Below are 11,250 nucleotides of genomic sequence, written 5' to 3' on the forward strand. Positions count from 1 at the left end.
CATGTACACAAACATATATTTCAGACAAGACTAGACCTTACAAATATTTTATATAAACACATATGCAAATGCCTGTAAATGCTATTCCTGTCCCAATTTGTAAGTTATAATGTATCATTCTGATCCCGTGACAGGAAATGGATGGATACTCTGGCTCAGATATAAAACTCGTGTGCAAGGAAGCAGCTATGAGACCAGTGAGGAAAATTTTGGATGCTCTTGAAAATCATCAGCCAGGTACCACAGCTCTGAGCAGGGAGTCCGACCTGTAAAATGCTGATCTGCTGTAACTCTAGGAACGATCACGTTAATTCCAGCAGGTGGAGCTCTGATATCTGCCTGGAAAAGTTTGAAACTGCATTTCTAAAATATCTAAATTGTGCTTTCTTTAAAGGTGTCGGTGTCTGTGCTCCCTACGTAAATACACATTTTTCTTGAGCTCATTACCTTTATTCTGTTGTTTTCCTATATTAAATGTTCTATTAGGCAGGGACACAAAAGAATGTCTTTTGGTAATAATAGTACTTAACAAATTCTCTTCTCTTTAGGTAACGGTAACTTGTCCATGATCCAATTGGACACAATCACAACGGCCGATTTCCTGGATGTGATCACCCACACCAAGCCATCAGCAAAGAATCTAAGCCAGAAGTATACAGCTTGGCAGAGAGAATTTGAGTCAGTTTGACAGAAATCCCCACCCTGCAAGATTTGTATTCAAAGTGGCATTACCTTGCCTCCAAAGGAGGTGGTGGGGAAGGAAATGCTGTGTCCAGGGAAGAGAATGTAGTGTGACAAGTGTCAGAGTAAAATCTTTACTTTCAAAATTTAAGGGTGGTTTGAGTGGTGGAGTTGGTTATTTTTCATTAACCATTTTAATGACCATTCAAAAAACATTCCTCATGGAATTAATGTAATGGCAGTTGCTGTGTAATGAAACCTCCAGCCTTAATTTTATGTATAAAGACTTTCAAAATTGATTGCTTCTCAGCCTTTATTCATGACAGCTGTGCACAGGTTTGGGGTAGAACTGGAGCAGAAAGTTTAAGAACAGTTAGACAGTGCAATTCTACATTTCTGAGACTCACTAGAGCATCACAGTCAGCATAGCTTTACCAGCAGACACATGCACCTTCTTAATGGAACATGAAACAGCAGTTTTCAGAGAAATTCAGGACCTTAGCAGGGCCATGTAAATTTGGTTAGTTTGTCATGGTTTTCAGCTGAGTTTAAAGCCCTGATGTGCTGTGATGTGTTACTTTCCTGCTGGTTTGGGGCATTTCCAAGGTGGAAAAGGCAGGGAATTAAAGTAAAATGTAGAAAATCAGCAGATTTAGGCTAATTAACTAGAAACTGTATTGGTGGTTATCCACTGGTTCACAGCCAGCCCTAACACAATCCCAGAATGGTTCAGGTTGGAAGGGACCACAGTGGGTCATCTGGTCCAACCTCCCTGCTCAAACAGGGTCATCCTAGAGCACATGGCACAGGACTGAGTTCAGATGATTCTGCAGTATCTCCAGTGAGGGAGATTCCACACCCTCTCTGGGAAATCTGTTCCAGTGCACAGTCCCTCGCACTGTAAAGAAGTTCTTCCTTGTCTTCAGGTGGAATTTCCTGTGCATCAGTTTCTGCCTGTTGCCTCTTGTCCTTTTGCCCAGCACCACTGACCAGAGCCTGGCTCCATCCTCTCGGCATCCTCCCTTCAGATACTTACGGACATTGGGGAGATCCCCACTCAGTCATCTCCTTCCTTCTCAGGCTGAACAGGCCGAAGTCCCTCAGCCACTCCTCATGAGAGAGATGTGCCAGTCCCTTAATCCTCTTTGTCACCCTCCACTGTACCCAGTGAAGTATTTGCAGTGAGTCTTTGCAGTGTAGTGGTAAATACTAACGAAGCTGGAGACTTTTCTGCTTACAAACGTGGCTGGGTGAGCAGTCAGGACTGCCATGTGTCCTGCAGTCTTCAGAAATTCTAACAGGTCATTTTTTCAGACTCGAAATCTCATTGCTGCCCCTCTCTCTCTCCCTCTTGCTTAGCAAGACACTTAACCTCTTTGCAGTTCTCCCAGTGTTTTCCTCGGGCTTGTGTGCAGCTGCATTTCAAGTACCAGGATCATACATGCTTTCTAGCAGGTTCCAGGAGCTCTGCAGCACTGACAGTCCCTTTTAGTTCCAGCATCAGTCACATGTTCTCAAAAGTCTCCCCAGGGAAAGTATTCACAGGATTTTGCCTATTGATCTCTCACCTTCCGAACCTGATTCTGACCCCAGGCCACAAACCTTCCTTACATCCTCTGAGCAGAATCAAAGAGGTTCACAGTTGCTGGTGTGAACACAAGATGTGTGAACTTACCAAAAACTGTAGGTTACAATGTACGAGGCACACAGCATCTAAAGAAGGCTTCTGTTCCTGAGGGGTGTCTCCTCCTGGGTAACAGGAAGTGACAGGACAAAAGGAAACAGCCTCAAGTTATGCCAGGGGAGGTTCAGGTTGGATATTTAGAAAAATTTCTCCACTTGAAGGGTTGTCCAGCCCTGGCATAGGCTGTCCAGGGCAGTGGTGGAGTCACCCATCCTGGAGAGGATGACTGCATAGATGTGGTATTTGGGGACATGGACTAGTGGTGGCCTTGGCAATGCTGTGGGAATAGTTGGACTCTGGTCTCAGAGGGCTTTTCCAACACAAATGATTCTGTGATTGATTCTTGTGTTTCTACCGCAAAATCTACTCCATCCACATGTTCTGTCTCTGACAGAGATTAAATCTGAATGTAGTAACCACCCACCAAGTGAGGCTGCAGAGAGACACTGTCACATGTGAAGAAGTTCATTCATCACGATGATTTTGTTTAACAGGAATGAGCATGGCTCATTAACACAAAACTGTATTTTCAATAAGGTTAATACTCCAATAATGCATAATTACAATCTAATAATTTAACACTCAGGAGCACTGTAAAACAACTGTAAAGGACTTTGATTATTACAGTTTGCAAATGGACCAGAAAAGCCATTTACCATCATTACAAAGTTGGTTCATATTGTCGGATGTAGTGCCTAGGAAAAACATTGCATGCTACAGAATTAAATTTCATTTTACAGCTCTGCTAACCAACTGTGTAAAAACTGGAATCTGTCCCCATGGCTTGTGAAGGATTTTTCCCATAACATTAAAAAGAAACAAAAAAAATCCCCAACAACAGTGAAATTTTGCAACTGTAGCATTAATAGGACCCTGCTGAAGCCTAATTTTAAAAAGTCACAGTCTCCAAGGCATTCAATACCAGAGTTTTGTTTCTGTATCATTCTTTTTAATAACAGCATCTAATTAAAACATCTGTAAAATGCTGACAGTTTTTAATTTTATGTAAAATTTGACAAAGGAAGAACAGGATCTGCTCTAATGAGACAAAAAACAACCACAGTAGTTATTATTAAGCAATGCTGATATTTTAATTTAAAAGTCACTTCTAAACATGCATAATCTCTACCTTTAAATAAGAGCAGAGCAGAGATGTACTCATTGAATCACTACAGGCTGACTAAGGCTCTGTGAAGTGTTTGAGGTTTATTCACTTGAGTATTTTCAGTGCATTTTTCCAGTTTAGCTTATTCTGCAGAAGATGACACTTCACAGACAGGGCTTTTCATCAGGTATTTCCTGAAAACTGAAAACAAACAGAACTCTGCTACACTCCTTGTGTATGTGGACTGTGCCGGCCCACACGAATCCTCTGTCCCTTACAGCCTGGGCAGAGGGAGCTCGTGGCCAGGTGTCTGATGCCATGCATGCACTGATCTTGGGACCTTAATTTTTGAAGCAAGAACGAAGGAAATGATGTGAATCAGGTGTTTTTTTTCAAACTAACTATTCCCTTTCTCACAGCATATGCTTTAGGATATGTTCCACTGCCTCTGGGAAATTCTCACAGGTCAAGTACGGAGCTGGATTGATTTTGTCTTCATCTGCCGGTCGATATTTACCTGTAACAGATTAACAAAGTGACTCATTTACCAAGCTCCTCCAAGCAGCCTTTTTTTCCCCCCCTGAAAACTGCAGCCTCCTCAGATCAGTAACAACCAGACACGGTAGGAGGAATGCCCATCTGAGGCTCTCCTGCAACAAACATCCTACAAGGCTTCCCTAAACAAACACTGAGCCTTACTGGAAGTATCTCTGGAAGTTTCTGGCTCAAAATTAGTGTCACTTATGCACTGTTTCACACTGCTGTACCGGCACTGTTCTCTCACTGGCTGTTCAGTGTCCATCTTGTAGATTCTTGAAATAATAATATTATTTTCACTTCTGTGGAATCTGAGAATCACCAAATAGTTTGGGTTGGAAAGGACTTTAATGATCATCTAGTTCCACCTCCCCAGCCATTGGCAGGGACACCTTCCAATAAACCAGGTTGGTCCAAGACCCATCCAACCTGACCTTGAACACTTTCAGGAATGGGCAGCCACAGCTTCTCTAGGCAGCCTCTGTCAGTGCCTCCTCACCCTCACAGGGAAGAATTTGTTCCATGTAAACTAATTTCCTATCACTATAGTTCCTGATGAAGACTGTCTCTCTGAAGACTCTCTGAGTCTTCCCCAGGAAGGATTCCTTACTTTCATTTTCAACATAACAGACTGTGTGGCACAAGCAGCTGCCACCTCAGAAAGACCTTACCCAGTCCACAGTACGATCAGTAACACTGGCAATACTGTCAGTCCTTTCAGGTTCCACTTTTATCTAAAGCAAAATCACATTTATAATGACCAGTGGAATTACTAGGGAATGTCAGCAGGGTTCCTGAGCAATCAGAGACTACATTGCTATGACTGATTTTGGCACTTTAAGATGTCACAGTAACAGTTCTCTATTCTGTAATCAGTGCTCAGGACTTTAGAGTCATTAGAGCAAAAATTTCACACCTACAACACCAGCCACCCCCATCTATGACTTTATGTCACCCTGCTATCAGTTCAGGGTCTGTGCTGTCCTCTAAACCCTGTTGTCACAATCTACTGCTTGTCAGGCTGCCTCTGTCTGATGTATTCCCCCCAACATGGATATGCCTGGACTCGCAGTCTCCCAGGAGCCCCTTGGTGTAACAAGCTATAGGGAAGGTGGGATGCTACAAAGCACCAGGGGCAGACCCAGGGCTCAGAGCGTACCTTCACTTTGGGCACAGGGGCTGGCAGTACCCAGGGCCAGATCATTGAAGGCACCACTGCCTCCTGAAATGACTATCCATCAAGTACTCACCTGTCCTCACCAAAATCCCACGCATGCCCACCTCCTGGGCACCACCAGCATCATCCCTGCAGTCCTGGGACAGAACAGGAGAGTAGATGGTAAGTGGGTACAGACACCTTCGTAACAATTTCTGGTTTGCACATCACTGAAAAGCAGTGACATGGAAGTCAAATCTTTCAGCTACCTGTCACTGAAACTGTCACAGGAATAGCTTACTACATGCTTTTTGCCTGATCAAATAGTGACTGAAGTGAAAGAGGTAACCCCATAGATTACACATTAAATCCTGTGAGTTTTCATAGAATCGTTTAGGTTGGAAAATACCTCTAAGATTAAGTCCAACCATTCCACCAGCACTGCCAAGTCCACCACTACCCCATGTTCCCAAGTGCCATATCCACACGGCTTTTAAATTCCTCCAGGGATGGGTACTCCTTCACTGACCTGGGCAACCTGTGCCAGGGCTTGACAACCCTTTCCACAAAGAAATTTTTCCAGCCTAACATCCAAACTAAACCTCCCCTGGCACAACTTGAGGCCATTTTCCCCTGTCCTGTCAGCTGTTACCTGGGAGAAGAGCCCGACCCACACTTTGCTACAACCTCCTGTCAGGTAGTTGTAGAGAGTGAGAAGGTCCCCCCGAGCCTCCTTTTCTTCAGGCTGAGCCCTCCCAGCTCCCTCAGCCACTCCTCATCAAACTTGTGCTCCAGCTCCCCAGCTGCATTGCCCTTCTCTGAACATGCAAAGCGGTGGTTCTAAAGGAGAGAACCACCCCTCTGCAAACACTGCACACGGTGGAGATGAGCACTTTGTCAACAGGCAGGTGTAAGGTTTTTGGTCCCCACATACATCACCGATCATGACAGCCTCCTCTGGGGCACAGCCAGTTCCTCGCAAAGCTTCTAGGAAGAAGGTTTTCTCTGGCTTCCCCACCACTGTTGCTTTGGTGTCTGTTGCGTACTCCAGTCCAGTTACAAAAGGTCCAGGTCCCAGAGACAAACCATCTTTCTTCTTGAAATACCTGGCTTTATGGATTGCTATAAGAGGAGCCCCATCCAAAATCAACCTAAAGAATGAATGAAGAAGAAAGTACAAAAATTGTATTAAAATTATGTTTACAGCTGAAGTAGCCTCAATGAATCACAGAATGGTTTGGGTTGGAAGGAACCTTAATGATCATCTAGTTCCAACATCCCTGCCATGGGCAGGGGCGTCTTCCACTAGACCCGGTTATTCCAAGCCCCATCCAACCTGGCCTTGAACACTTAAAACAATGGGGCAGACACAGCTTCTCTGGGCAGCCTGTGCCAGTGCCTCACCACACCCACAGCCAAGAATTTCTGAAAGGTACAGGATAAATCACTTGAACTTAACTTTGTATTTTATCATTGAAGAAATTATGATAACAAATGACATAAACCCCCACAAAGCTATTTGATGAATTCATGTCCCACTGAATTCCCCAGTTAACAGTGCTATTACTGAGCATTTTAGAACCAAAGCTGGATTGGAGTACCTTGCTGCTGGAAATGAAAAATCCAAGCGGAATTTCAAGACAGTTCAAAGCAACAAGACACCAGATTCCCAACACTTACTGTAACACTGTGCTGGAGTACAATAAAAGGGTCACAGAAAAAGGGTCAGAATGCAAGGTTTGGCAGCACTACAGGAGGGTCTAGGCTGGGCATGGCACCTGGGAGCCTCAGGAAGTGAATGCAGCAGTGGTCTGACATGCTGGGAGCTGCTCCCTGCCAAACAGGGAAATCCTTCCACAGGCCCAATTCTGCCCCAACACACCAGCCTGCATCCTCCTTGGGTTCCACAGGCACTATCTCTGCCTGCCTGCTGACCTGCCTGTTAAAAGAACATGGGATTGTCCGGAGTGCGTGGAAAAAAACATAAGGGTAGAGGTAATTAAGAAACTGCTGTAGGCTCCACTGATCTCAATCAGAGCCTCCATAGCGTTGCCACCCTGTCACGTGTTCACATTTGCTTGAGGGCCCACGTCTAATATCTGCCTGTAAGAAGACCCTTGTGGCAGGAAGACCATCTTGTTAGCACACACTGTGCCCGAACACAGACCCCTGACAGCAAAGAAGAGCTTAAAGCAGTTTTCACTGAATCTGCACCTCATCTTCAATCCTTACAGTTCTGTTATGTGCCTAGTAGTTTTTCCTTACAGCAGCTCCCCATCCCGCAGCAAACAGAAACCTGTGTAGCTGCTGCACTAGAGGAATCCTCCTGGTACCACCAAGCACAGCAACATTATTGCAGAACTCCCCCCCCCTTTGTTTTGGTGCAACAAGAGCCTTCTAAATAGCATCTGCACCTCATCTTCAATCCTTACAGTTCTGTTATGTGCCTAGTAGTTTTTCCTTACAGCAGCTCCCCATCCCGCAGCAAACAGAAACCTGTGTAGCTGCTGCACTAGAGGAATCCTCCTGGTACCACCAAGCACAGCAACATTATTGCAGAACTCCCCCCCCCTTTGTTTTGGTGCAACAAGAGCCTTCTAAATAGCATCTATAAAAGCTGAGAAAGACTGCCAAACGTTTCCCCTTAGCTATTACACCTTCTCCAGATACTGCAGGTAATTCCAGTTTTTGTCACAACAGATAGGAGAGTAACTAGGATATCTGGGGGGGCAGAAAGAAGGATCCCTCTTCCCTTTAGCCCCTCCTGATTCACAAACCAAAACAAAACCAAAAAGCCTTTAAGAAAACAAACAAAATCTCGCTTTGTCTCTGTGCAAAGAAACCGGCTGAGGTGAGCTGAATGCTTCTTGGAGGATGTCTGCTTCTTCCCATGAGCTTGCAGAGCAGGCTGGGTACTCTGAGCAGTATTTAAACAATAATAATCGTTTCACTTCGTTATCACAAAACACTTCTATTGAATCAATGCGTTCCAAAGCAAGCTCAACAAGACGAGAGAGCTGGCATGTCTGTCTGTGAGCTGACAGTACATTCATGATGGGAGGATGCCTCTAGGTCACAGAAAAATTTGACAGCAGCACCACAGCCACTACATTCAGCAGTCTGTGCAGGAAAGATCTCACCTGAGACAATTCTTTTAAATGTGGCCCAAAATCCCAAGCACATAAAAAAGAGAAGGTTTGTCTCAGTCATTTCAAATGGTGCCTAGAGAACAGCCTCACTCTGTGTACCCCGTTTTGGGACTCATATCGGGTTAGATTTACCTAACCTAATGTTAGATGCCAACAGAATAATTGCCTGCCAGTCAGCCTGGGCTCTTCACAGTCAGTGCAGAGGAAAAAGCACTTCTAGGGCACAGTTCAACTGCCCTATTATAAACACTACTAGGGAGAAAATGAATGGTGCCTTACAAGTGTCTCCCCTCTCCCTCCAGAGCCCACGTCACCAGTGCAGACAAAGGCACCAGCACTGTAGATATCTGCATTTAATCATATTCACCTTAAAGTTTTGCAATCCCAATGCAATTTCATTTTCAAGGCAAATCCCAAGCGACTTAATTATCTGAGCAGTAAAGGAGAATGAATACAGACATGGCATAAGGCTCAATAAGAAGATAATGTGGCCAGTGGTATTTCCATCAGGCTAAACAGAACCAGCATCAGCCAAACAGTTTACCCTCAATAGAGGACTGGGGGAAACACCCAGAAGAAGTCAACAGGGTGTTAAAGATCAGACAGAGCCCATCCTAGGCCTCTGCCCAGCCTGAAACACCGGGCCAGGAAAACACCAGGCAAACCCAGGGCAGATCCAGAGAGGATGAAATCTGCCTCCAGACAAACAAGCCAGCCAAGTGGCTGGGAATGTGTCTGTACAAGGCAATGGGAGCTGAAGGACTCAGCCTTGCTCAACACTCAGTCACACCACCCAGACAGTGCTGGATACAGGATGCTGTTACCCTCTAAGCACCTCTCTCCCGGGCAGCAAGGCCATGCTGCACACACTGCAGGGGACTGGATTTGGCCTTCAGCACCTTCCTTCCATCACCAGAGCTTCCATCACCAGAGCTAGTGTCCAATTCTGTCCTTAATGTAAAAATCCCAAATCCAGCCTGGGACAACCTCACCCCACAGGGCCAGTTCCACAGGTGTTCTGACATACACTGGGAGCCTGGGGCCCTCCGGGACTCTCCATGTCATCACTGGTTTCTTGTTTTAAGTGTCCTGATCTCCAGCCTCAGGCAGCTAATGGATATTGTTCAACAGTTAATATACTCAGGGCAGAAATATCAATAAATAACACAATGCAAGCACTGAAATATAAAAAGGGTTAAGCTCATGCAGTTGTGAAATTAGAGTCCATTCACAAGTGCACTGTAAAACTCCAAAATCAATGCCTTTGGCAACATGCACTAACGATGCAGAGTCAGTTTGGGCCCAAATATGTTGTTATGACACGTAATTGGCAGCAGGTAAGGACAGCATCGGCCTCCTACACTAAGGAGCTTCTGTAAGAGAATGGTGAGCAGTAACTGATACTCACTCTTTGGGGTTTGTTGTTATAAAGACAGATTAAGACTCCTGAGATCAGGGTTTTTTCCAAATTGCAAGGTGCAAAATTGTGCGGTAGCCAACATCCCATGAGCAGAGAGTGGAAAGGACTTGTCACATACATCACCAGGGCTACACTCAGCAACAGGATCATGTTCAAGTCTCTTCAAACTAAAGGTTTTTTCAAGTTAAAATCAAGAGTGTTATGTTGAGCTAGAACCAGAGAGGACACATGGCTCTGCAACAACACAATATTGCAGTCTGGCTCATGGATGGTCACAGATGAATTTTACCTGATTTACCCCTTAGTCTACAGACAAAACAGACAGCTTTAGAAATACAACACTGGATCCATAGTTCACCTAGTCCACCATGCTGTGCTGGCCACTACTGAACACGAGATGCTCCAGAAAAACAGACTTTTCTGAAGTCAGGCAGACTTTGGCCTGTTTAGGTCACTGATTAACAGAGTCCCTTGGGAGTCAGTCCTGAAGGGTAAAAGGAGTCCAGGAAGGATAGATGTGCTTTACAAAGGATTTGTTAAATATTCAAGAGCAGGCTGTCTCCAAGTGTAGAAAGACAAGTTGTCAGGTTAAAAGACCATCCTGCTTAAATAGATAATTGAGGCTGGATCTTTGGGAAAAAAAAGATAATCTATCATCTCTGAAAGGAGGGTCAGGTAACCTGCAAGGACTGTAAGGGCATTGTGAGGTCCATGGGCCCTGATGGGATCCACCCCAGAGTAATGCAGGAGGTGGCAAAAGAACTTGCCAAACCAGTCTCAAACATCTACCAGCAGTCCTGGTTAACTGGAGAGGTTCCAGCTGACTGGAAATTAGAAAATATAACACCCATCTACAAGGGTCAGAAGGTGATCCAGGGAACTACAGACTTTTCAGTCTAACATCAGTTCTGGGCAAGGTTATGGAAGAGATTGTCCTGAGTGCTATTATATGGCACATGCAGGACAATCAGGGAATCAGGCCCAGCCAACATGGATTTATGAAGGGAAGGCCCTGTTTGACCAACCTGATCTCCTATGACAAAGTGACCCACTTAGTAGATGAGGGAAAGGCTGTGTACATGGTTCATCTGGACTTCACTAAAGCATTTGACATCATTTCCTACAGCTTCTACTTGGATGGGTGGACTCTTCGATGTTTAAAAATCTGGCTGCATTGGCCAGGCCCAGAGAGTTGAGGTGAATGGAACTAAATCCAATTGGTGGCCAGTCACTAGTGGTATTCCCCAGGGCTCAGTACTGAGATCAGTCCTATTTAACATCTTTACTCATGATGTGAAGATTGAGTGGCCTCTCAGTAATATTTGCAGATGACACTAAGTTGGGTGGGAGTGTTGATCTGCCTGAGGGTAGGAAAGCTCTACAGAGAGACCTGAACCAATTTGATCAATGAGCTGAAGACAACTGCATGAGGCTCAATAAGGCTCAGTGCTGAGTCCTGCACTTGGGACAAAACAACCCCATGCAGAGCTACAGGCTGGGGGAGGAGTGGCTTGAGCG

General features: G+C 45.0%; 2 protein-coding genes across 3 annotated transcripts in view; one reads left to right on the forward strand and one right to left on the reverse strand.

The window, feature by feature from the left end:
* Positions 1 to 688, forward strand: part of KATNAL2 (katanin p60 subunit A-like 2) — a 22,871-nt gene extending 22,183 nt beyond the window's left edge. For both annotated transcript variants that reach the window (XM_009076463.1, XM_009076464.1), the window contains exons 14-15: positions 135 to 237; positions 549 to 688. In XM_009076463.1, the coding sequence (XP_009074711.1) occupies positions 135 to 237; positions 549 to 688 (243 nt within the window). The remainder of the gene's footprint in view (positions 1 to 134; positions 238 to 548) is intronic.
* A 3,033-nt stretch (positions 689 to 3,721) lies between these two features.
* The window catches only part of HDHD2 (haloacid dehalogenase-like hydrolase domain containing 2), a 15,503-nt gene continuing 7,974 nt past the window's right edge, over positions 3,722 to 11,250 (reverse strand). The window contains exons 4-6 of the mRNA XM_009076466.1: positions 6,098 to 6,314; positions 5,258 to 5,321; positions 3,722 to 3,987 (exon numbers count right to left, since the gene is read on the reverse strand). Of these exons, the coding sequence (XP_009074714.1) occupies positions 3,884 to 3,987; positions 5,258 to 5,321; positions 6,098 to 6,314 (385 nt within the window). The 3' untranslated portion in view covers positions 3,722 to 3,883. The remainder of the gene's footprint in view (positions 3,988 to 5,257; positions 5,322 to 6,097; positions 6,315 to 11,250) is intronic.

This window comes from Acanthisitta chloris, unplaced genomic scaffold (assembly GCF_000695815.1).
Source record: "Acanthisitta chloris isolate BGI_N310 unplaced genomic scaffold, ASM69581v1 scaffold156, whole genome shotgun sequence".
In the NCBI taxonomy this organism is placed as follows: Eukaryota; Metazoa; Chordata; class Aves; order Passeriformes; family Acanthisittidae; genus Acanthisitta; species Acanthisitta chloris.